Below are 25,945 nucleotides of genomic sequence, written 5' to 3'. Positions count from 1 at the left end.
TTTCTCCCATTCTATAGGTTGCTTTTTCACTTTTGATTGTGTCCTTTGATGTATAAAAGTATTTAAGTTTGATATAGTTCCATTTGTCTAGTATTTTGTTTCCTCTGCTTTTGCTGTCATACATAAGAAATCAGTGCCAACTCCAGTATCATAAAGCTTGTCCCTTATGTTCTTTTCTAGGAGTTTAATACTTTTGGGTCTTACGTTTAGGTCTTTAGTCCATTTTGAGTTAATTTTTTTATGTAGTACAAGATATGACCCATCTTTATTTTATTTCATTTTTGCGTGTGGATATCCAGTTTTCCCAGTACCATTTGTTAAAGAGACTAACCTTTCCCCATTGAGTAGTCTTGGCACCCATGTTGAGGAACATTTGAACATACACATGAAGGTTTACTTCTGGATTCTCTATTCCATTGGCCTATTAGTGTGTCTTTATTCCAGTACCACAGTGTTTGATTGCTGCAAAATAGATATGGCTTTGTACTATATTTTGTAGTTATGAAGTGTAAGTCCTCTAACTTTGTTCTTTTTCAAAATTGTTTTTTGCTATTCGGGTATCCCTGGAGAATCCACATGAATTTTAGGATGAATTTTTCTACTTCTGCAAAAAATGCCATTGAGATTTTGAGCAGGATTGCCTTGTGTCTGTAGGTTGCTTTGCATAGGATGGACATCTTCACAATCTTAAGTCTTCCAGTGCATGAACACAAGGTATCTTACCATTTACTTGTGTATTTAATTCCTTTCAGTGGTGTTTTATATTTTCAAAGTAGGATTGTTATGTTAATTTCCACTTGAGAGTGCTGTCTACTTTGATGAAATCAGGACAAATATCCATGCTTCTAGCTTGGTAAGAGGTTGTATCTTCATGTGTTAACTGACACCCTGAATCTGCTTTTCCCAAAGGCATTTAACTTCTTAGAGTTTTCCAAGCAAGTGTGCGTCAGAATGCCTTATAACTTAAGCCCTGACCCATGGAACTTTTTCCGCTAAACCCAGTGCTCTGGGGAAGGCAGAAATCCTCATAACTGGTATTGTGTTCTTAGAGGGGAGGCCTCCACACCTGATGCAAGCCTGGCCACTGGTGACTGGGCGCAGGTTGTTGAGCTCTTGGTCCTGGCACATGCCAAGCCATCAAAGTCTACATATCTCTACCCTGTAGAGTGAGAGCTCTGGTGCTCTTAGAGGTCAGGAGGTGGTCTTCCTTGCTCCTTTGTGAATCAAGAGGGCCATGAATTGGGGCCAAGGAGAGCGGGCTCTGGGTGTTGATTTTCTCTATTTGGTCTCATTCCAGCTATGGTGCACACAGGGCCATGATGCCAGTGAACCTAGGTGTTTATTTAGCCTTAGAAGGCCATAAAAGGGCCTGGCAGGAGCTCCTAAGTTCCCAGCTTACTTCTTGCTCTTCAAAGAGGCTGTGTGAAATAAGCATGTTGACAAATCTTGCATGTTGCTTACTCTTACTTAATCATGAAACTTTGCAATTCCTTAGTGTTGTTACAAGGAAGAATGTAGGTAATTTCCAACTTACTGAAAACCTACTTATTTCCTTTTAAAAACTGTTGTTTTAGGAAAATGTTGTTGGTCTGGTGCAATGACTACATGTCTCTGGAACCTCAGACAAACAGGTGTGGTCCATGTCATAGTGTTCTAGCTGGCTGACTTCATGGAGGTTCAGACACCAGATTGGCATGGGGGAGGGAGTGCAGTGTTTTATGGCAGTACTCCCAGCTAAAGCTCTCTGAGTCCAAGTTGGTTGAGCCTTCTGTTCTTGGCAGATTTTCCTTCAGAGTGTCAGTGCCACAGCCCATGTTAAACTCTTTGGTAATCTTGTTTCCTAAAATGTCTGGTAGAACCCTGAAATTACACTTAGGGCCTGTGAACATCTCTTCTGTGGCCCTTTTATTTCCTGCTCTATGTTGTTCCCCATTCTGGTAACAAAGACAGTGGAGGCCAGCAAGGGAGGCATCATCACAGAAGACTTTATAAGAGGCTCGGATTTCAGTTGTGGGTTTTCAATCCCTGCAACCCCATCTTCCAGAGTGATAAAGGTGGGTGGAGATGGACACAGGACCTGCAGCTAAAGTATTTCCCCTTGATATGGGTTGCTGTGTCCCCACCCAAATCTCATCTTGAATGGTAGCTCCCATAATCCCGACGTGTCATGGGAGGGACCCGGTAGGAGGTAATTGCATCATGGGGACCGGTCTTTCCCATGCTGTTCTCATGATAGTGAGTAAGTCTCACGAGATCCAATGGCTTTACAAAGGGCAGTTCCCCTGCACACGCTTTCTTGCCTGCCACTATGTAAGACGTGCCTCTGCTCCTCCTTCACCTTTTGCCATGCTCGTGAGGCCTCCCAGCCATGTGGAACTGTGAGTCCATTAAACAATATAAATTACCCAGTCTCAGGTATTTCTTTATAATAGTATGAAAATGGACTGGTACATCCCTGTTGTTACACCTACTTGAGGACTCCCTTGATATGCCTAGGAAGATGTTTGACATCCAGGAAGTAAAGAGGTGCTTGACATATCCCAGGAAACTGACATGTGGGTGATCTTCACATTGCGAAAAGATGGATGGACTGATGTGAAAGCAAAATGTGTTGAGCAACAGTAGGCTCAACTGCTATCACTGTTGTTACCACTAACATTTGTTTTGGATTTAGTGGTTTATAAAGTGCTTTGCCATTGGTGTTACGGGATTTGATCCATCTGTCAACCCCATGAGATATTGTTGCTGCAGTATCACTTCTAGAGATTAGCAGACCACAGTGCATCGTGTAGTTTGGCTTCCCCAGGGTCATGAAGTTGCTCAATCAGAGCCAGGTTCTAAACTGCTGATTTCTGGTTCTGAATTGCAAGATCCTTCCAAGGCACCATTCCACTGTGGTAATCAATCTCAGGGTTGCATAGAAAGAGTACATCTATTCTTACCACTTATCAAATCAACACATAAGAAACAAAAGTCCAGCTGCTACATTGCGTGGTAACGTGCGGCACATTAGGAAATCTGCATGGACTGAAAGGTCAAGGAAGAAGCTTCCCGAAGGAGGTGGAACTTGGATTGGTCCTTGAAGAACAGATGGGATTTGGGAAGGTCGGGGGCAGGAGTGTCTGGGGAGGCATCAGCTTGCGTGATGTATCAGGGCCAGGAATGCACACTGGGCATGTCAGAGCCACAGAGGTAACCTGCTGGCTTAACCAGTGTGCTTGTGTTTTAGGAAAACTGTCTCCCGGGGTCATTCTTTCAACCAAATCCTGGCAGCTCAGGTTTTCTCAGCCAGGATGCAGAATCGCAATTTGTCTCTTGTTGATGAAAAGAAGGCTTCATTGTCACTGGTCTTGCACAAAGAGCCCTTGGCGAGAGGGGACAGTGCACGGGGACAACACTAAGGGTATCTTGCATTCCTTCAGGATGATTACATGGAATCAGCAGCACTTCATTCCTCTAAAGTGGCTTTGACGTTCCTCGAAATAACCTCCTCTGTAACATGGTTAAGAGAACTTAAGGATGTACCTATAAGCGTGGTGAAGTGGAATTTCTGGGGGCAGTTCGCAGGGCATTACTAGATGGCCTAAAAATCCCTTTGTATTTTCTGGTGACAGGTTTGTGACTCTTATCCTACTGAACTGTACGTTCCCAAATCGGCCACAGCACACATCATAGTGGGGAGTTCCAAATTCCGGAGCAGACGGCGATTTCCTGTCCTTTCTTACTATTATAAAGATAACCACGTAAGTCTCGAGGCATGTTTTTGTTTGACGCTTTGCTTTTCTTGTTTGATCATAAGCAGGCATTTTCTAGCTGCCTTCGGCTGTGCGTGTGTGTGTGTTTGAATTCTTCAGAAGGTATGTGGATATTCCTGTGCGTGGTATGACATGATACAGCTATGCTAAGTCCTTATCTCGTGTAGCCCTCCCATGTTTATTTGACAGTAACGTAATGATTCAGAAAATGACTCAATAGATTCAGAAAATGACTCAATAGATTCAGAAAATCCCTAAAGCTAATCATCCAAGTGAATACTGTCCTCTTCTAAGTGGGCACCTTGGGAGGCTCATTGCTTATAATTCAGTTCTGGAGATCTGTGGCAGGCGTATTTTAGAAAAGCCCCTGAAGTCCACTGCCCATTCTTTCTCTCTCTCTCTCTCTCTTTTTTTTTTTTCTGAGGCAGTCTCTCACTCTGTTGCCCAGGCTGGAGTGCAGTGGTGTAGTCTCAGTTCCCTGCAACCTCTGCCTCCCAGGTTCAAGCAATTCTCCTGCCTCAGCCTCCTGAGTAGCTGGGATTACAGGCACTTGCCAACATGCCCAGCTAATTTTTGTGTGTGTTTTTTTGTATTTTTAGTAAAGAAGGGGTTTCACCACGTTGGCCAGGCTGGTCTCGAACTCCCGACCACGGGTGACCCGGCCTGCCTGAGCCTCACAAAGTGCTGGGATTACAGGCATGAGCCACTGTGCATGGCCTTATTACCTGTTTTTACCTGTGTTCTTTTGAGTATCTTCAGTATAAGAAATCTTTGATTATAGAGAGCATGGGTTTTACTTTTTAAATATTATTTATAAAAGCCAGAATTGGGTTTATCTGTAATAGGGACTCTAAGTAACAGTGGCTCTAATAGGATAGAAGTTTTTTCTCTTGCATAAAATTCCCAGGGTGGGCAGTCCTGGCCTGGTAGCCTGGCCCCACCCCACTTAGCCTTCAGGTACTCAAGCTCCTTCTACCTTTCTACTCTGCCATCCCCTGGATTTGGCCATGGCCTGCCTGGTGCAAGAGGTTGCTTCAGTACAGTCACCACCCACACATTGCAGGTGGCAGGAGGGCTAATGGTGTGTGCCCAGCTTTTTGAGGAAGGCTTCCAGAAACTGCCACATGGTATCTCCCTTTCGTCAGAACTGCACAGGGCAGGTATGAAAGTACAGTGTTTTGGGTGGCCATTAAAACAGCTAAAACTTAGAGTTCCATTACTGCGGAGGATAGGAAAACAGATTTGGACGAGCAAGAATGCTCTTTGCCACCCACTTTTAAAAGGTAGCAAAAAACCACCTTTAAAAAAGGTGGTTTTAAAAAACAAAAGGTTATTTGGCTCTGGCCAGGTGAGAGAGAAACTTCAGTTTTTAAGCTAGATAATACAGTTTTGGATTCAAAGCCGAGTGAGGCTGTAAACAAAGAGAGGGGAGCGTGTGAGTGTGGATCCACGTGCCTGCACCTACAGCCAGGGGGTAGAGCAGAGTCTCAGTCAGATTCTACAGGCTTCCAAAAATATCTTGAGCAATGCCAACTTCATCAGAGTGAGCACATAGCCTTCTCTGTTGGGTACTTTGAAGGAAAATACTCATTTAGTGGCGAAAGTTCTGTGAATTGGTAGGATAAAAATTATCTTATTTTTTGGTTGCATTCATTGCTCTTCTTCTTTTTCTAGCCCTGAATTAGGGTTTAAAGTATTTTATTAACTCCAAATATATTTCAGCCTGCACAGAGCTGGAGCACTGGTTAGAGGCAAAGGAAGATGTGATTTTTTTTTTTTTTTTTTGAGACAAGGTCTCACTGTCACCCAGGCTGGAGTGCAGTGGCACGATCATAGCAAACTCTTGAGAGCTCAAGGGCTCCTCGTGTCTCATCCCCACAAGCAGTTGGAACTGTAGGTACATACCACCACACCTGCTAAGTTTAAAAAAATGTTTTTGTAGAGAAGATAATTTTTTGTAGAGACAGGGTCTTGCTGTGTTGCCTGAGCTGGCTTTTTTATATTTTATTTTATTTTATTATTTGAGACAAGGTCTCACTCTGTCTCCCAGGCTGGAGTGCCGTGGCACAATCTTGGCTCACTGCAGCCTTGATCTCCCCAGGCTCAAGTGATCTTCCCATCTCAGGCTCCTGAGTCACTGGGACCACGTGTGTGCCCCCCTGCCCAGCTAATTTTTTTTGCGTTTTTTGTAGAGACAAGGAAAGCCATGTTGCCCAGACTGGTCTCAAGCTCCTGTGCTCAAGTGATCTACCTGCCTCAGCCTCCCAAAGTCCTGGGATTACAGGCGTGAGCCACTACACCTGGCTCTTTTTTTTTTTTAAGATAGAATAAATAGAGATATGAAATTTCATGATGTTGCACTTGAAATTAGGATACTAGTAACATGCACTTTTTTTTGTAGCATGCATTGATTACAGAAGTAAGAGAGAAAATGAATCCAGGAGAGGGAGAAAGGATCTTTTATTGTTGTTTCAGAGGTGTTTTATTGTTGTCTGTAGAATATTTAAAAAGTGAGCACAGTGTGCGTAGCACCTCCTTTTTTATATTCTTGAGACAGGGACCTTTTGCTTTTTGTCAGTGTGAGTAGCATCAGGATTAAACGTGTATTGTCTGGGAAAGGACAGAGTTTTTAGCAATTAGACCTCAGAGGCGTCTTCTTCCCCGGCTGACCTCAGACTCACATAGCTCCATGCCTTCTCCCCCAAGTGCTATTCTTTACTGAACCTCCAGGCCTGAAAATGAACTCACCCAGCATAGTTAGAGCTTATGAGTATTCATTTCCCATATTTAAGATTTTAAAGCAGAAACGACTTGAAGCTCTAGCTCTTCTTCCAAGGTACAGAACAGAGACGTGTTTCGAAGCAGGGCTGCATGATCGGGTTACCCCAGGGAAGTCCTGAGTGAGTACACACTTGCCCACCCACTCTCCTACCCCGTGAACTGAAATCTATTTTGCAGGTAGAATAATGATCAAATTTGTGTTTTGTAACAATGTTTACATTTTAATATCAAGGTTACTTATATAAATGCTTCTGACTTGACTAGGGCTTTTCCTAAAGGGAAGTTTTATTACCAAAGGTGTGGATTTCTGCGCTTCATGGAAGACATTGAAACACCAGAGTAGTTATCTGTGCTGCCATTGCTCAGGGATGGCCGAATAGAAAACAGGTAGTCTCCCAGAAACAGTGAACAGGTACATATTCCACACATTTGCTGATCTTTCTTTCTTCTCTTTGGTTATTTGAGACATTTTAGGCTGACGAGTATGTATTCCTACCCCGAAAGAATTTATGCTTATGAATAAGGATGCTACATTTTATAGTGAAGATACTGTTTCCCGCGTATGTTACCAAAGGTACCCTTTTGATTGTGGTGGTGAGATGACGTGCCTAATGTTGGCCACTGGGAATTGACTAGATTAGGAGAAGCTTGAAGTTTACGTGATTTTATGAACCTGAAGTTCTGTTTGATATAAAGGCCCCTGCTGAGGGTCCATCTTTCCCTTAGCATCAGCTGTTACCATACATAGTGTGAGGTTAGTGCAAAAGTAATTGCAGGTTTTGCCATTATTTTTAATGGATATGATCACATTCTTTCACCCCCGTGGTGAGGGAGGGATTCCTGCTCTAGGTTATAGGGACAGCCGGACACAACACTTGACACTGGGCAGATGAGATGAACAGCAATTTTACTGGTCACATATACTTGCTGCCAAGGGGAGGAGGACACCACAGTCCATGAAGGGGCACATGAGGTTGCACTGAGGAGCAGAGTGACAGCCAGGGGCTGTGAGAGGCAGGCTGGGTAGTATCAGGAGCATGGGGTCACCCTTGGTTCCTGCAGGAGGATGCGATTAGCTTGTGTGCATCATTCCATGGCTGGCGGGGAACTGAAACCTGCTACCGAGGGACGGGCAGGAGCTGCACCTGGTCTGCTGGATAAGAATTGTTTCACTCGAGAACCTTATCTGCAGGAGCAGAGCGTGGCAGGGAACTTGCAGTGAAGCCATTTGAGACCCTCTCAGTTTTACCAGATGTCGAAGCAACCCATAATACTCATTTTAGGCCTTACCGCACGGGTTATGTAGAGCCATGTGGGCTCCCTTTGAATGTCCAGTTATTAACAGCTTTACAGATCATGGTTAGAGATGCTTAGTCATGTGTGTTCAGAATTCTGTGTATCTTTCTATGATAGTTCTTAGAATTGCTATATCCTTTGTTCTTTATTATGTTACGATTTTTTTTTTAAGTTTTGCTTTAACATGGTACGCAGCATGGTCTCCCAAATTTACAGTACGCATTTCTAGGAAACAAAACTCTAGAAGACTTCCAGTGAGGCAACTTTCCTTAGGAAAAATACAGACCTTCTTGGTCTCTTTTTATACTGAACGCTTATTGAAACTTCCTATGTGTTAGGCACAGTGCCAGGAGTTTTACAGTGTTATGCCCCTTATCACACCCTGTAGTTTTCATATTTGACCCATTTTATAGATGAGAAAACTGAGGATCAGAGAAGACACATAAATTACCCAAGATCATACAGTGAGTGAGAGCACAACTGGGACTGAAAGCCAGGTCTTCGTGCTGCATCTTTATGTTTTGAGATGGAGTCTCGCTCTGTCATCCAGGCTGGAGTGCAGTGGCGTGATCTCAGCTCACTGCAGCCTCGACCTCCCAGGTTCAAGCGATTCTCCTGCCTCAGCCTCCCAAGCAGCTGGGATTACAGGCGTGCACCACCATGTCTGGCCAATTTTTGTATTTTCAGTGGAGTTGGGTTTCACCATGTTGGCCAGGCTCGTCTCGAACTGCTGACCTCCGGTGATTGACCTGCCTCGGCCTCCAGAAGTGATGGGATTACAGGCATGAGCCACCGCGCCCGGCTTTATGCTGTATCTTAATGTTGTATTGTGCTGCCTGACCTATTTCCCCCCATCAGGGCTTATATTACTTTGTGAAGAATTCAGAATCAGGAAATACTCTGGATTTAAATCTTGGGTTCCCTATTTATTAACTGCGTGACCTTGAGTATGTTACTTAACCTCTCCATGCCTTGGTAACTTCGTGTGTAAAGTGGAGCAAATAATAGGTCTCATTGTATATGATAATTACGCTAATTACATAAAAATATGCAAAGTTCTTATAATAGTGCCTATCATATAAACACTCAAGAGCAGTAGTAAGCCATCAAAAATGTTGAATATTTTAATCATTAGTAGCATTGTAAATGAGTGCTATCCTTTACGGTTTACATCTGAAGAGTTTTTAATCTGTGCTCCAACATCAGTAAGAAATGCTGCCAAGTAGTAGTCATACTCGTTGGATAATCTGTCTAGGGTGTGTATAGGTGCACAAAAGCATTGAGACTGCTTACCGTTTTACACAAAATTGAAAACCACATGTTAGCAATGACTGAGTCAATGAAAAATTCCATTTAGAGCATATCTTTATTAAGAAAATCTAACTACAAAATACCAAAAATATAGTCTGTTTAATATGTGTGTTTTAATTAATCAACCACATTCCATAGTATAACAGTTCCAATATAGTTCCTCATTTAAAACTAGCTGTTCTAAACCAGAAGATAATTTGAAATAGTTGTTGTCCCTAAATTGCTTCATTTCCTAATTGGTGTCTCACTACTGTAGTGAGTTTTGGTGTGTGTGTTCTCAGATTCTCACCATTTAAATATGTCCCCATCCCCATCTAACCCTTCTGATGGAATCTAAGATTGTCTGGTGGCAGCTGTCCTTAACTAATATTTCTTTTTTTTTCTTTCTTTCTTCCTCTCTTTTTTTTTTTTTTTTGAGACGGAGTCTCGCTCTGTCACCCGGGCTGGAGTGCAGTGGCCGGATCTCAGCTCACTGCAAGCTCCGCCTCCCAGGTTTACGCCATTCTCCTGCCTCAGCCTCCTGAGTAGCTGGGACTACAGGCGCCGCCACCTCGCCCGGCTAGTTTTTTGTATTTTTTAGTAGAGACGGGGTTTCACCGTGTTGGCCAGGATGGTCTCGATCTCCTGAGCTTGTGATCCGCCCGTCTCGGCCTCCCAAAATTCTGGGATTACAGGCTTGAGCCACCGCACCCAGCCTCTTCCTCTCTTTTTAATTTTTTTTATTTTAATTTTTGAGATGCAGTTTCACTGTCACCCAGGCTGGAGTGCAGTGGTGCGATCTCGGCGCACTGCAAACTCCACCTCTCGGGTTCAAGCGATTCCCCTGCCTCAGCCTCCTGGGTAGCTGAGATTGCGTGTGTGCACCACTACGCCCAGCTAATGTTTGTATTTTTGGTAGCGACAGGGTTTCACCATGTTGGCCAGGCTGGTCTCGAAATCCTGCCCTCAAGTTCTCCGCCTGCCTCGGCCTCCCAAAGTGCTGGGATTATAGGCGTGAGCCACCACACCGGGCCAACTAATATTTCTTTAACCTGGATAAAGTATCATCTAAAGCCAACTCAGAATTATTCTCTTTCCAGGCAGAATTCCCTCTGAGCAGGTGGCAGACCCTGACCCCTTAAAGATCAAAGCAAACAGGACCCCCACGAAAGCCATGTGTGTCACTTGCTTTCTGGTCCTCGGACATAGCTTGCCTTCTGCTCGCCAAGTCCCTCTTGATCCCCACCTTCACTTCCCCTTGCTCCTGGCCTTTCTGTTGCTTGCTGTTCTGTCTGCCGTGCTCACACCCTCTCATCTTTTTCTCCTCCCTACCAGTCAGGAGTGAGCCACCCTGGAGTGACTCTGCTGCTCCTTTGCTTTGCTTCCCACTCCCACACCTTGTCCCCCTGAATTCTGAACCTGGCTGTAGGCCTCAGGCTTCCTTTAACCCGCTCAGTGATTGTCCGTCTCTGCAGAATGGTGCTGGCGCCCTCAGACAATGGCCCTGTAATTCTGTGTTGGAGAACCAGCCATTCTGTGGTTCTCCAGCTTCAGAGCTAGTGAGAAATGTCCCCACCTTTTCCAACAAGAAGCACCCAAGCCCTTTGGAGAGATCCAAACCCATGTTAAGTTGTCCTGGGTTGGGCTCTAAAGACAATTAAGCTATGGTTGGACTAAGAGTTGGGGTGCCCCTTCACGGATGGAACCCTGCAGTGCAAGCACCCTGAACAGGCTGTGACATGACAGGACTATTTGCAGTGAAACTTTCCCCTCCGTATTCTCCTGCGTGGAGGGTTCTGCCACTGCCTGCATTCTTTCACACTGTGGACTTACAGTCTCGATGTAGATGCTTTGAGTCATTCATGCATTTTATTGGGTGTTTTGTGTTTAATTTAAATGTTAAAACCTAGATTTGGCCGGGCGCAGTGGCTCACGCCTGTAATCCCAGCACCTTAGGAGGCCGAGGTGGGCGGATCACAAAGTTAGAAAATCGAGACCATCCCGGCTAACACGGTGAAACCCCGTCTCTACTAAAAATAAAAAAAACTAGCCGGGCATGGTGGTGGGCGCCTGTAGTCCCAGCTACTCGGGAGGCTGAGGCAGGAGAATGGCGTGAATCCAGGAGGCGGAGCTTGCAGTGAGCCGAGATCAAGCCACTGCACTCCAGCCTGGGTGACAGTGCAAGACTCCGTCTCAAAAAAAAAATACAAAAAACAAAAAACACCTAGATCCGTAAAAGTACTTTGCCACAAAAGCCTAAGGTTTATAGCTGCAAGGTCAGATTTGTACCACCTATTCGTAACTCAGGGAAATGTTTCTGCTCTTCTAGATAGCATCTGACAGTGCAGTATACTCTTCAGAACTGCAGGGTAGGGGACTTGCGGCAGAGAATGCAGATTGATTCCAAAAATACACCCCTCATTCTAAATAGACTTGAGTCAGCATAGGTATGTGCCTGCTGTCCTTCGGTATCAAACCTAGAAGCAACCTGGGCTCTCGTCACCGTGAAAGTTTCCTGTTTAGAAGTAGAACTGGTTTTTGGTATTTGTGATGTTTCTAGATGGGCTAGTTAAAAAAAAAAAAAAAAAAAAAAAGTTGGAAAGCATTAAAAAATAATTTTTATTCTACTAATCTCGCCATTAATAGTATCCTGTACATTTGAGGAGAACGGTTATTTATTTTGTATTTCTTCTTTCAGCAGGAAAATGAAACAATACCAGTGAAAAGGAAAGTAGGTTATTTAAATGGTTTTGAATGTCATAACTTAGATCCTATCTAAATATCTCTACACATTCCTAATATTTTGCACAGAGAGGCCCTTTGTATTGTTTGCCCATTAGTGGTTTCTTTGACTTGAATTAAAAATAAACAACGCTTGATTTCCAGAAAGCTGTATCACATTTTCATAAGCCGAGGTGGACTATCAGTGAGCCAAGGGCTCTTTGTTCTGGAGACACACATAGAGTGTCTCTCATGGGTACAGTTACCTGATGGTGCTGTGTTGCTGTGACCTCTCCCCCTAGGCCTCCATCTGCCGGAGCAGCCAGCCCCTGTCCGGCTTCAGTGCTCGGTGCCTAGAGGACGAGCAGATGCTCCAGGCCATTAGGAAAGCCAATCCAGGAAGTGACTTCGTTTATGTCGTGGACACCCGGCCTAAAGTAAGTGTCACCATTGCGATGCATGTCTTTGCACCTGAGTTGTGAAACTGGAGACGGGCAAAGGCTAGCTGACTGCCATCTCTTGTGCAAAGGAGCGGTTCCTCTGGGCATAGTCAGTGTCTGGGCACCCTGCTGGCTGCTGCCTGGAGGTCTGGTGCTCCTGAAGCCTCTGACTATGCAAGTCCATTTTATATTTCTCCTGCCCCTAGCGTTGTGCTGGGCACACAGGGGCACCCAAATGAATGTGGCTTCATTTTGGGGATTGTGCTCCTAAATATACCGTATTAGTACTTGGTTTCTTTCTAAAACAACCCTTTCTGCTCTGACAATACAATTCAGTTTGGAGCCCAGCAGTTCAATTGTTCCAAAGTACTCACCTATTATTTTTCAAATTCAACTTGTAGTAATCTAGACGTATGACTTGGAAAGATTTATAAAAGAAAAGGTAAATTAAAAAATGTATTTTTTTCATAAAAAGTTCCAGGTGTGTAAAAAGGTGGGTGTAGAAAAAGATCTGAAAGGTAAACTCTGAACTTGTAAAATTCCACGGAGAAGGGAGTAGGATTTGGGGAGGTAGAAGGCTTTCTACTTGTTGATTGTTAGAAAATTATTATTTTACAATTACATATGTATTAATATATTGATTTTCTAATTTAAGAAAACCACTAGGAAATAATAGATCTAGACATAAAGGGGTGACCCATGTTGATCTTACACTTACCTCCTATTCAGCCTTTTTTTTTTTTTTTTAAGGAGAATCAGTGTTAAGTCCAGTAAAGTTTCTAGTTTTTCTCCTTAGACCCAAGTCTTCTAAAACTCATCAACAAGTGAAGTCCCCAGAGGGATGGACACAAAATCACCTACAAGTGCATTGACTATAGTGGACAGAGGGAGATGACAGAATGAAACATCCCTTAGTCAGCTTGTTTGGCATTGCACTTTTCTAGCCAGTAATGAAAATGTGCCTGGACCTATGACTGAGGAGAAAGATGAATGTCCAGTTCTTTCTCCTCATATGGTAAGCGGAGGAGTCCAGGATGTCCTGTTAAGCAACAAGAGGGGATAGGGAAATTATGTTTAATGTAATCCCATTTAAAAAAATTGGGGCTGGGCGTGGTGGCTCACACCTGTAATCCCAGCACTTTGGGAGGCCAAGGCAGTTGGATCACCTGAGGTCGGGAGTTTGAGACCAGCCTGACCAACATGGTGAAACCTCGTCTCTACCAAAAATACAAAAATTAGCTGGGTGTGGTGGTGCATGCCTGTAATCCTAGCTACTGGGGAGGCTGAGGCAGGAGAATTACTTGAACCCGGGAGGCAGAGGTTATGGTGAGCTGAGATCGTGCCATTGCACTCCAGCTTGGGCAACAAGAGCGAAACTCCATCTCAAAAAAAAAAAAAAAAAAAAAGAAAAAAAATTTGGAGACTGTATACCACACACTGTTTACAGTGGTTTCTCCTGTGGGGTGAGAAGTTCATTTTAAGAAACTTTTCACTTCCTAAGTCAGAGTTTGAAATTTTTTTTCAATAAAAAAAGGTAAAAGAGCATAAGGACCTTAAGTTTAGTTAAACACAGAGTTACTATATGAATCAGCATCTCCTTCCTAGGTATATAACCAACAGAAATGAAAACTTATGTCCACATAAAAACTTGTATGTGAATACTTCTTCATTATTAGTGATAGCCTAAAATGTAAATAACCAAATGTTCATCGATGGAGAATAGATTTATAAAATATGGTATGTCCATTCAATGGAATATTATTCAGCTATAAAAAGGAATGGACTATGGATATATACTGCAACATGGATGAACTTTGAAAGTGTTATACTAAGAGGAAGAAGTCAGTCACAAAGGAATCATGAAATGCTTTAAACAGGCAAATTCAGAGCTATTGAAAGTAAACTGATGGTTGCCTAGGGCTGTGAGAAGGGAGAGAAATGGTGGGTAGTGGATTTCTCTTTGGGGTAATGGAAATGTTCTAAAAATGAGATCATGGTGATGGTTGCACAACTCTATGGCTATAACAAACACCATTGAGTCATATGCTTTAAATGGGTGAATGGTATTACATGTCAGTGAAGGTATTTAAAAAAGAACATAGGAACTAAACGTTACAACAGGAAGGGTAAAATAGAACCAGCAGCTCACATCATTTAAAAGTGTACACCATTGGGAAGAGGTAATTATAGACATGGTCTACACTCATTGGTGATACGAGAAATCATGAGAACTGAATCCTGTCCTTTGTGTGGATACTCAGGCCTTGGTGATTTTCACGGATTCTCTGAACCTCATGTCACCAAGTGTTATGATTTGTGTCCAGGATAATAGAATGTGATGTTTTCCTAGAATGAGATCAGTGCCCTACTCCTCCCCTCACCTCAGAACCATCCTGTCTTCTTCGGAGCAAAGCACACAGCGGGAGAGATGTGTGTGGAGTAGTGAGGATGGAGTTCCTGCTCACGGGTGCCAGATGAGCGAATCCTTCACGGAGATTAATGATGAAACTGATATCACAGCTAGATCACACTCACATTCTACTAGATTATAAGTAAAGGATCCTTTCCTTTTAGATTCTTAGAGCGCGACACACAGATAAAAGTTTCAAACTGGGGGAAAAAAAAGCTCCTTTGCTGGAAGATTTTCACTGAAACATACCAGAAAATCTGTGGCTTTTACTGTTCTCTTTCAATTTGTGCCTTTCTCTCTGGCTCATTGTGTTGAAACCCTTCCTTCTAATGTGACTGCCTTCCCACCTGTTCTTCGTACCCTTTGTTTAAGCAAGGTGGGGCGTTTGGAATCTCCTGATAGTTACAGATGATTTAATGATTAGCCACTTAGATATACTGAAGACAAGATAAGAAAAGGAAGAGAAAAGACAGGGGCTCTACTGAGGAGAGATTGGGAAGCCCGTTTCTTATCCTGTTTTTTTTTTTTCGGATTTAAATAACGCCAGACAGATTCACCTACTAATTTTAGGAGCAGTGATCCAGATACGTACTGTGTTGTGTAAACCTTCTAGGAAACGTGGCAGCTGTAGAGCCAGGCATATTCCAGATTTAAAATAAATTAATCCAAAGGATTTGATTCGAAGGATATATTTAGTGCTAAGTGTGTTTACTCTCCGCGATGAGTTTGACACTGATCCATTAAAGAAAAGTGGGGTTTCGTACAAGCCATGCCCTCTTCTCATGTTTATCCATGCACGCATACTTCACATGAGTTTTAAACTGTTTGCTTAGAGCTTTTATTCTTTTAAAGATTGTGTTTGTTGATTTTTGTTCCAGAGTGTGTTAGGCCTCCTTGGTAGCCAGGAGACTGAGTTTGCTCTAGAAGGTGTGGACCATGGCAAGCAGGCACTTCCAGGTTTGCTCACAGGTTCCGTTAAAAAGAAAAAGGATTAGGAGGTGACCTGGATCGTTCTTGGCCTTTGAGCAAGGCTAGCCCCACATGGGAACTTCCAGAGCTGCCTGTTCAGATGAAAGCCTCTGAACTGCTTGTTGACATTAAGATTTGGGGAGACACCAGCCTGGACAACATAGCGAGATCCCCATCTCTACAAAAAACAGAAAAAGAATAGCTGGATGTGGTGGCATGGGCCTGTAGTCCCAGCTGCTTGGGAGGCTGAGGTGGGAGGATTGCTTAAGCTCAGGAGTGGGAGTCTGTACTGACCCGTGATTGTGCCACTGCACTCCAGCTTGGGGTACAGAGTGAAACCCTGTCTTGAAAGAAAAAGAAAAAATTGGGAGACAAAGTCAGTGAAGTCTTCAAGCATGTATTGAATGGCAATTCAAAAAAAAAGTATGCTCTGCAGGGCACATATTACTGCTAGGGTCTGGTGCTTTAAGAACATATGAAAGTGTTGATGCAGTATTCGTTGAATTTTCAAATGAGGGCTAACTCATTTTATTGCATCCTTGTTCATTACTTTATGATTAATTTGTTCTGGGACTTTGCTGAGCTTGTAAAAATGCCAGGCACTTTCTTTTTTTTCTCTTTCTTTCTTTCTTTTTTTTTTTTTTTTGAGACAGTTTTACTTTTGCCCAGGCTGGAGTGTAGTGGCATGATCTTGGATCACTGCAACCTCCACCTCACAGGTTCAAGCAATTCTCCTGCCTCAGCCTCCCTAGTAGCTGAGATTACAGGCACCTGCCACCATGCCCGGCTGATTTTTTTTGTAATTTTAGTAGAGACGGGATTTCACCGTGTTGGTCAGGCTGGTCTGAAACTCCTGACCTCAGGTGATCCACCCGTCTGGGCCTCCCAAAGTGCTAGGATTACAGGCGTGAGCCACGGCGCCCGGTCAAGACACTTTCTCATTTAGTTCTTTCAAGAATCCTGGCAAGTTGTGAGGGTTTTGTTTTGTTTTGTTTCTTTTCATGGATAAGGGCTAGAACTTAAAGAGGTTCAGTAATTTGCCCAGGGTCTCACAGTTCAGGGCAGAACCCAGATTCACATCCAGGCTTATCTAACCCCAGAGCCCACGCTTGCTCCGTTTGACCCAAGGTGTTTTTTCTGCTTACGAAAATTCTCCAGCAGAGCCTCATTACCACGTGGAGGCTCTGTGGGGCTTACCACCTCTGAGCACACACCTGATGAGGCCGGAGAAAGCCCCAACAGCTCCTCTGACGCAGCCAGGGCCAGCGGAGGGGGTGCTGAGGCATGAAGAGAGGGCACTTGCCTCCATGACGCCCAGCCTTTTGTCCTTGCTTCTTCTCCAGAGACTGCGCTGTGGTTCTGCCCCCTGATTTCACCAGGTCAGTGAGTTTGTAGTTGTGTAACAGGATGTCACGTGGGATGTTTTTCTTTTTCTCTGGAATTAGTAAGTAGGTGGTTCCTACTTGCTGAGTCCTGGGAGGGGTCAGTGGTAGAGATGAGGGTAACTGAGAGAGGGGAATCTGGGGTCTCACACTTGCTGATGGCCGTCATGGCAGCAACCAGAGTGAAGAGAACTGAGGCGAGGGCAGTGTCCAGTGGCCGTGGAGCAGTCTGTGCTCCCTTCTGTTGGCAGGGCAAGGGTGGAGAAGTTTCCTGTGGGTCAAGTGGACCCTGAGGAAGGAAGTTGAGCATGAGCCATCTTGCTTCAACGTTCTTAAAAGGGCTCAGCCGCCAGGCGTCTTCAGCTCTGGGTGACTTGGGGTGGGTATGCTGGTGAGGGAAGTTGAGCGGATTGGAATAGGATCAAGCCAAGGTGGATCTCCCATGTCAGTGAGATGTGTACTCTCCACCTCCAAAAACCTGCATCTATACCTGGGGAGATCCAGCACTTGGACACTATGTCAGAGAGGGAAGTGGTGACCAACTCATGTCAGCCGATGAAGACAACTGCAACCCTGCCTAGCTTTCCAAAGAGAAATTTACCTCTTCTCTTATCCCTTCTCTGCACCCATCCTCCCAGTACACAGATAGGGCCTACAAGAAAGACGAGAGGGAGGGAGGGCCAGAGCAAACCCCTCACCAGTCCAAACAGCCTGTAAGGCGGTGGGGGGGAGGAGCTAATTTTGCATCATACACGGGACTGGAATTCTAAGTTAGGCTGGATAGAGATTTTCCATCTGAATATACGCCTGATGCTATTAAATCTGCCCAAGAGGTCCTTAGCGGGTAGAAAGGAGGATTTTGACTAGCACAGTTGTAGAGAATAGTTGCAAGGAATAAAATCAACTCACAAGTTTGTATTTGCACCACAAGTGAAGTTTCTTCCTTTAACCAGTTATATAGGAGGGAAAGAGAAAGACCATCATTTGACAACCTGTGTTAGGGCAAGACGAAGTCCCCCTCCTGCCAAAATCAGCTTTTATGGTCATTTCCCAACCATGTCAGCTTAGGCACTGTCATTATTCAAGCATAAAATGTAGCTGTGGAAATGGCAGACTCCAGGACTAAGGCAGTGACCACGCTGATAACACGATGAACACAGACTGAGTTTTCCTATGTTTGATTGATTCAGGGTTAGGGTGAGAATCTGATGCTGTTTCTTCAGTCTTGGCCTGCTCTCTCCTGACCTCATTCTGTTATCCGGTCATTTATGCAGTTGCTCAGCCGGTCAGTAAATCTTCCTTGAGTGCCTGTTCTGTGCCGGTTTGAAGGATAGGGATATGGCCATAAATGAGAGGCTCAGGGCCTCTCGTGGAGCCTGCATTCTCCATCCCTCCTCTCTTTCAGAGCCAAGATTTTCAGTGCCCACCCCTCTCTGCTCGCTCCTTATTCCTGTGCATCTTCTCTATTGTGGACACTAAATCAGCCTCCAGTTTTTCAGTTAGACTTGTTCAAACTCCTGGAGTTGCTCTCCGCTGCCACAGGCGAAGCCTCAGTTCCTTGCTGGGCCTGTTGTAGTGGACCCTCAGTGCTTTCTAGCCTTCCCTCTTGCTGTAGCTGCCACACAGGAACCTTTGTCTTCACTTGGAGTGGTTAGCTCATTGGTCATCTAGAATGCCCTCCCCTCTCTCTCCATCCTTCCGGATTATGTTCAAGTCCAGCTCTAGCTTTCTCTCTGTCACAAAACGTTACCCCTGATCCCCGGGCCAGACAGTTGCCTTAGATTCCAACTCCTGTCGCTGTCACTGTGTCTACCTTTTGCTCAGCTCTTGCCCAGTCCTGGTGGAAGTCATCTGTGACCACTGGGTGCCATGTGCTTTCCCTTCCATCGTCAGTTCTAAGCTGAAGGCCGCAGGAACAGCTTCTTTTGATTCCACTTAACGCCTGGCCTTAGTAGGTGTCCACAGAGTGTTGACTTTGCTTCATTTATTAACTTCTCTGCACCCAAAGACACTGATATTATCAAACAGCAAAAGAACCCTGTGTTAGGAAACAGGGTACTTTTCCAGTCCTACTTTTCACCTGTCCATTGTGTTTCTTAAACATACACTGAAACTGAAGTGGATTCCTTTATTGCTCTATCTACTTGAGAACTTTTAGGACCTGAAATGAATAGTTTTTCTTTAGTTGTGAAATGGAGTTCTCAGTCAAAGGGACAGAGGGCCGTATTTACTGTAGTAATAGCGATTTGTTTATGTAAGGGATGCTATATCTTACCGCACACACATACGTATAAAATGTCCAGGATAACTTATTGAATTTTTATTAATTGTAAAACCATATCTCCTGCTTTAAGGGTCCAGCTTTTGCTGCATTATCATGATAGGTCCTGTGAAAGAGGTGGAAATCCTAAGAAATTACACTTTAGATGGTAGATGAAATATTGCCACCTTCTGTTCATTCTGAGAAGTGCACATTGATGTTCAGGAGGTTATTTGTGTTGCTCCTTTGCTTTTAAGGAAGACTACCAATCAATTCTCCCAGATCAGAGATAATCAGCTATTTCATAATGTGTACATGGAGTCTTAATTATAGATTAAAATAATAATATTTTAATTTTTGTTTGTTTTTAAAAAATCGATTCCACATTCTAACTTTTGTAGACTATGTTTTTTTTTTTTTAATCTCTGCTTGGGATAGCCCTCCTATCTTTGTGGGTAGAGGAGGAGAATGGTCAGTAACATGGGGTCTTGCTCTGTCACCTAGGCTGGAGTTCAGTGGCACGATCACAGCTCACTGCAGCCTTGACCTCCCAGGCTCAAGCAGTCCTCCCACCTCTGCCTCCCAAGTAGCTGGGACTAGTCACATGCCACCACATCTGGCTAACTTTTGCATTTTTTGTAGAAATGGGGTTTTGCCATGTTGCGCAGGCTGATCTTGAACTCCTGAGCTCAAGAGATCTGCCCACCTCCGCCTCCCAGAATGCTGGAATTCCAGGCATGAGCCACTGTGCCTGGCTGGTTTTTGTTTGTTACGATTTTAAAAAAATAGTATCTCTGTGGTATGTGGTGAATAGGCTTAACTTGAATTAGTCAAGATACAGCATAAATGTAAAGTTCATGTCACATAAGGATACTTGCAAGTATCCTATTAATTCTATTTATGATGCTTGTTATAAAAGATAAACCAACATCTTTGAAAAATTATACAAAGCAGTGATATTTTATAATAGTTTTGGAAAAATAATGTCTATAGGTAATTTTAGAAAAGTTTTCCCTACAAAATATTTATACTTTTTAAAGTGTGAACATAAGTTGTTTTGAAATGCCTTATTTTAATATTTTTTCTTGATTAAGGCCAGACTCTTTATTCTCACAGCATGCCTGGGAGAAAGATGACGCCCTTTTGTAGATGGGAGCAGTGTCCTGAGGGGCTGATGTGCCCCAGCTGATGTCACAGGAGCCAAGTCATGGAGCAGGGCTATTGCCCTATTGAAATGTGAGGTGTCTGCCAGCCTGGGCCCCTATGGCAACGGCTTGTCCTCTGCTGTTTTCACTTCTAATACACTTCATTTCTACTATTCCAATTACAAACTTCATATATGCTCTCGGTATCAATGAAAGATTATGGGGGCGTCCAAAGTAGTACTGATGGCATCCCCTGTCGCCTGCCACGCCATCTTTCTGCTGTAATTGCTGACAAATTGCTACCGTTTTCTATACATTTTAATCCTGCTTGATTAACATGCAAAAACTTAAAGACATATTTGTAAGTTGGTTTTATAAAAATGGATGACTGTATGAATATTATTCTGTAGCTTACTCTTTTCAGTTGTCATGGGCCAGTGCCAAGTCTATGCACAGAGGGTCCCTGACTTAATGGTTCAACCTACATGATTTTCTGACTTTTTACAATGGTGCAAAAGCAACAGACATTCAGAAACTGTACTTCTTTTGTGATGCTGGGCAGCAGCAGCGGGCGCAGCTCCCAGTTTGCCACGCACTTTTGACTTAACGGCATTTTCAACTTACACTGGGCTCATCATGACATAACCCCATCATAAGCCTCAGAGCTTCTATGTGTCTGCTGTGTGATCTGTGCCCTCCTTCTTGGTCACTGCTCGCAGGCCAGGGCATGATAAACCTTCGTGTATACTGCCATTGCCCTATTGAGATAGTCATGGGTTTTCAGCTTTTTTCAATAAATATTCTTGGGCATCTATTTTTATGTGCTGGTACTTTTAATTTTGTGAGATGTTTAGAAGATTTGTGTCAAAGAACATAAGTGTCTTTAACTTTAAACTTAGCTCCTTTGGCTTTTTAAAAAGTACTGTGGTGCATTGTGCTTTCAAAAGCAGACATTTTTTCCGGTGGTGAGTTCCTAGCTTAGGTTCTGTGCCTGGCACAGCCCTCCTGTCCTTGGTGGGTGCAGGAGAATGGTCAGTGAGTACTGATTTCTAGGATGTGATGACCTGCTTAATAAAATAGCAAGAATGTTTACCCATTCTAGAAACCGATGTATTTCCCAGCTAAAGTAGGACTTGTCCCCTTCTTGATTTTAGCCACACAGGGCTAGGACAGTGTTTGCATTTAATACATTTCTTCTAAGACCACTATGACTTAACCTGGTTTGCACTTGGAGACCCCACCTTCCCATATGCAAAATTATAATAATGAAAGTGATCAAAAAGCCCAAAAGATCTCTAGATTTAAATAAGGTGGCTAGTGGAAATGTCTCTGGAGATGTGGTTACATTCCTTCTCTTCATTTTATTCAGTAATTCCTGCTCAAGGTTTAATTGGGCATCTGAGGGATCTTGTGGGCTGATTAGAATGATGCAGCCATTCCTATTTGATAACATGTTTATTGGTCATATAATACAAGAGGATATAACAATGTATAGAGCCTTATTCTGACAGCTGTTTCTGCTGATATTCTTCTGCCAGCCTACGGGTTATATGTGGTATTAAATTGGACTACGTGGTTCCATCACAGAATTCCACATTCAGTTTGGCATCTCTGACGGGGACTGCAAGAGACATCTCCAGAAGCGTTTATCAGTAGACTGCTTTCCAGCTAAGAAAATGTGACCAACACCGACAAATTCGTGCTGTTGAATATAAGCTCAGCAGGAGTGCCTGAAGCTATGTAGTTCAGCGCAAGGTTACAGTGATTCAAATAAGCATATTACGTTTCCGCACATCATTCTGAATGCTTTGATTGGGTATCCATGAAATGTTTTGGTTGTTTCTTCATTGTTTCATCAATGTAATTGATGACTGTTCTGTTTTGCTGACCACTGCAGCTTAATGCAATGGCAAATCGCGCTGCAGGGAAAGGCTATGAGAATGAAGACAATTATTCCAATATCAAGTTTCAGTTTATCGGGATAGAGAACATCCATGTCATGAGGAACAGTCTGCAGAAAATGCTGGAAGGTAAACCATTTCCTTATGCACAGCATTAAAATGCAGTTAAGTATTTTGATGCCAAAAGGGAATAAGATAGTCTTGATTTTTAAATGTTTTTTTGTTTTTTTCACATAGGTGATAATTTGGGAAGAATACCATGTTACAATGGCTTTTTAAACACTGAAGAACCTTTCTCTTACTTTGTAAGCATCACTGTGAGGTGGTTTTGTCATTTGGTGGTTAGCAGTCAGGACTCTACAATGGTACTTAACATCTAAGGTCGAAGTGCACAGGGATGTTTTTGTCTCTTCTTCATAATGTTCGTGTGATCCACATTCAAGGCCATTTAGGAATAAGATAATCCTACATTTAAAGCAATAACCTTGTATGGAGATCAGGTTCAAAAACTGTATCCTTGCTGAATGGCCATCCGAAGGGACCCTCATTTCTAAACAGCAGCCACCACAATACACGTGCATGTAACCTCCTGATGCCTCCACACACACTTCGACATGTACGGCAAACACTATAAGACACGTACCCACAGACTTATATACTCGTGTGGACAGGAAGTTAAAGAGATGGATTATGTAATAGAGAAGAGTTATTCATGTAGCCAAGCCAGCCATATGCTGATGAGCAGAAATTCTGCATTTCAAGCAAAACCAGCTTAGTCTGCTGCTTCTGCTCCTTGTGATCGCAGTGACCCCGATAGGAATCCGTCACTGTAGTCTACCACTTCCGGCTCTGTGAACTGGGAAAAGACAGAGGATGCGGAAACCATGGCCTTGTGCCTTGGCTGTCCATGCAGTGTCTGCGCTTCTGGGGAAAGCCCTGGAGAGCTGGAGCTGGGAGCCAGGGAAGTGGGCTGTCTTGATTGGAAATGCAGGCTCTGGAATGAAGAGGGACAAAGGAGGTGCTGAATTATTTTTTCCAGGAATCCACGTTTGCTCTCAGTTACTTATGCCGTTCTTCGTGTAATGAGAACACCCTAACGTTGGGGTGGGAGAAATCTGAGTGTCACAAACAGGCCTAATTTCCATTCCATTTCCTGGACTTTCTGGTTCATCTCAGTCATTATGAAACTTTGAACATATCAGTTAACTTGGTTGGGGCTCCATCACCTGCTGCAGAATGACAGGATTAGGCCAATACTTTCTATGGGTCTTCCAGCTGTGACAATTTGATGCCCCTCTTCAGCAGAAATCCCTTCCTACATCTGAAAACATCTCAGCCCCAGAGCCATTTCCATCTTCTGTACATAGTTGGCAGTCAGTCTCTCAGGTCACAGTGACAATACCCGGATATTGTCTCAGGTCACAGTGATCATATCCTGGGCATGATTATTTGAGCAACTTAAACTTTTAGAGATTATCATGCACAGTTTGGCTGTTCCTGCTATAAACTATGTTTTTTATGTGTTGAAAAACTGGACTAGCTTGGTACTATTATAGGAAAGGTAGTCTGACTTTAGTCTGAAGACTGTTCATCATTTATCAGGATCATTAAGTTATGCTTTAAAGTTTTTATTTAGTCATTTCATAGGATGACTTGGAGAACACAAATATTCTTCTATACAGAGAGTTGCTCCTACCAGTGCTGACAGCATATACATTTGGCTTTTGTTTTTAAATAGGTAATTCTATGGTTTCTTGTTAGGAACCATTTCTCCTGCCTTTACGCCTGTGGTCTAACTCAAACTATTGTTTTCTAAAGGACATGCAAACTGACCAAGTTCCGGAGGGCAGCTGTCTGTTTCATAAGGGAACATGGTGCTTTCACATAACTTTTCCAGCTACGTGCAGTGCAGTAGGCAAGGATATCTTTCTGGATGCCTGTACGTGGTCTTGACCAATGTTTGACTATCTGTTTTTACCGAGTAAATTATAAACCACTGCGGAGGCTGAGCTGATGAGGAAGTGTTGCAATCAGACCCACCTTCTAAGGCTTTCCCTCCTTCAAACAGCTATCCTTAGCATCAGAGAGATATGAAGGTTTGTACTGCTGGTCACTTGGTAGGCAGAGGAATGAATGATGCATTTCATTCATGATTATTATTTTCTGAATTATTTTTTTTACCATTGTTATGGATATAATCAGAATAGATTCTGAATAACAGAAAAGTAAAATTGTTTGCATTCTGGTTTCAAACAGCTCTGTGTGAGCAAGACCTGCAAGATATTTCATCAGAAACTGAAATCTAGGACCAAGTTCACATCCTGTGTAGGTCTGCTATAGAGATGATTTAATTTTAACTTCGACTTGTAAGTTTCAACCGAACTATTTTTGTGGGATCTATATATACTTCCTAAGGAGAGAAAATGATGCCTTTCAGTCACATAGCAAGCAGTTTTGTAATTTAATGAAATGATTTTCACAATAGTTTGCCTTTTGATAATATAGGTGATGGCTTTTCCCTCAAGTAATAAGAAGATACTCTGTATTTTCTTTTCTTTTCTTATTTTAAATTTTTAAGTTCTGGGGTACGTGTGCAGGATGTACAGGTTTGTTACATAGGTAAATGTGTGCCATGGTGGTTTGCTGCACCTGTCAACCCATCACCTAAGTATTAAGTCCAGCAGGCATTAGCTATTTTTCCTAATGCTCTCCCTCTGTCCCCCACCTCCTCCCACCCCCCATCCCTCACCCCTACCCCCCACCTCCCCTTTACCCCCACCCCCCAACTCCCAACTTCCACCGACAGGCCCCAGTGTGTGTTATTCCCCTCCCTGTGTCCATGTGTTCTCATTGTTCAGCTCCCACTTTTAAGTGACAACACATGGTGCTTGGTTTTCTGTTCCTGAGTTAGTTTACTGAGGATAATGGCTTCCGGCTCCATCCATTAAAACAGTCCATAGAAGAGCCTGGAATAGTCGCTTTCCAAGGCCAGGGTATTGTTATCAGCAGAGGTGGAGCTTTTACCTCTTCGGCATCCTGGGTGTTGGGGAGGAAGCGGTGAAGAGGAAGGTGGAAAGGTGCATGGAGTTACCTGCATGTCTCCACTTGTTGAGGTTGTGCGCCATTGGGACACCTCTTCATATCTGCTCTGAAGGTCGGCAGGCACTGATAGGAAAGACACAGCTGGGACATCTTCCTCCTCTTCCAGTCAACTTGCCATCTTTCGGAGGTCACCTAGAAAATACCACTTTCTCCCCACGAGTAGCTTTGTGCCTGCCTACCTTCCACATGACTGTTAGATTAATACTGTTGGCCGCAGTGTCACTGACCACTTATTCATCAATGTATTCATTAAACTAAAAATTGAGCAACTGCTCTTTGCCACACTTCATAAATATTTTCATTTAAATGATTGTATCTCATTTTCACAACAGTTGTGTGTAGTACGTGGTATTATCTGTAGTCTATAGATGAAGTAGCATACTTTTTAAAAGAGTAAACAGTAAGTTGAAATGAACATGTAGATAAACATGTAAACTTGCTCTGGTAATTAGAGAAATGTAAGTTAAAACCTCAAAGTACCATTTGTCACCCA

The 25,945-nt window shown here is 43.4% G+C and overlaps 1 protein-coding gene across 2 annotated transcripts in view; it reads left to right on the top strand.

The window, feature by feature from the left end:
- Positions 1 to 25,945, top strand: part of MTMR7 (myotubularin related protein 7) — a 114,658-nt gene that overhangs the window by 60,463 nt on the left and 28,250 nt on the right. The window contains exons 5-7 of one of the 2 annotated variants that reach the window (XM_021942023.2): positions 3,615 to 3,743; positions 12,146 to 12,280; positions 22,347 to 22,479. In XM_021942023.2, the coding sequence (XP_021797715.1) occupies positions 3,615 to 3,743; positions 12,146 to 12,280; positions 22,347 to 22,479 (397 nt within the window). The remainder of the gene's footprint in view (positions 1 to 3,614; positions 3,744 to 12,145; positions 12,281 to 22,346; positions 22,480 to 25,945) is intronic. The other variant, XM_021942024.2, reaches the window with a different exon arrangement.

This window comes from Papio anubis, chromosome 8, assembly GCF_008728515.1.
Source record: "Papio anubis isolate 15944 chromosome 8, Panubis1.0, whole genome shotgun sequence".
Lineage (NCBI taxonomy): Eukaryota > Metazoa > Chordata > Mammalia > Primates > Cercopithecidae > Papio > Papio anubis.
The sequence above is the reverse complement of the archived record's forward strand: the minus strand, read 5'-3'. Positions and strand labels throughout refer to the sequence as shown.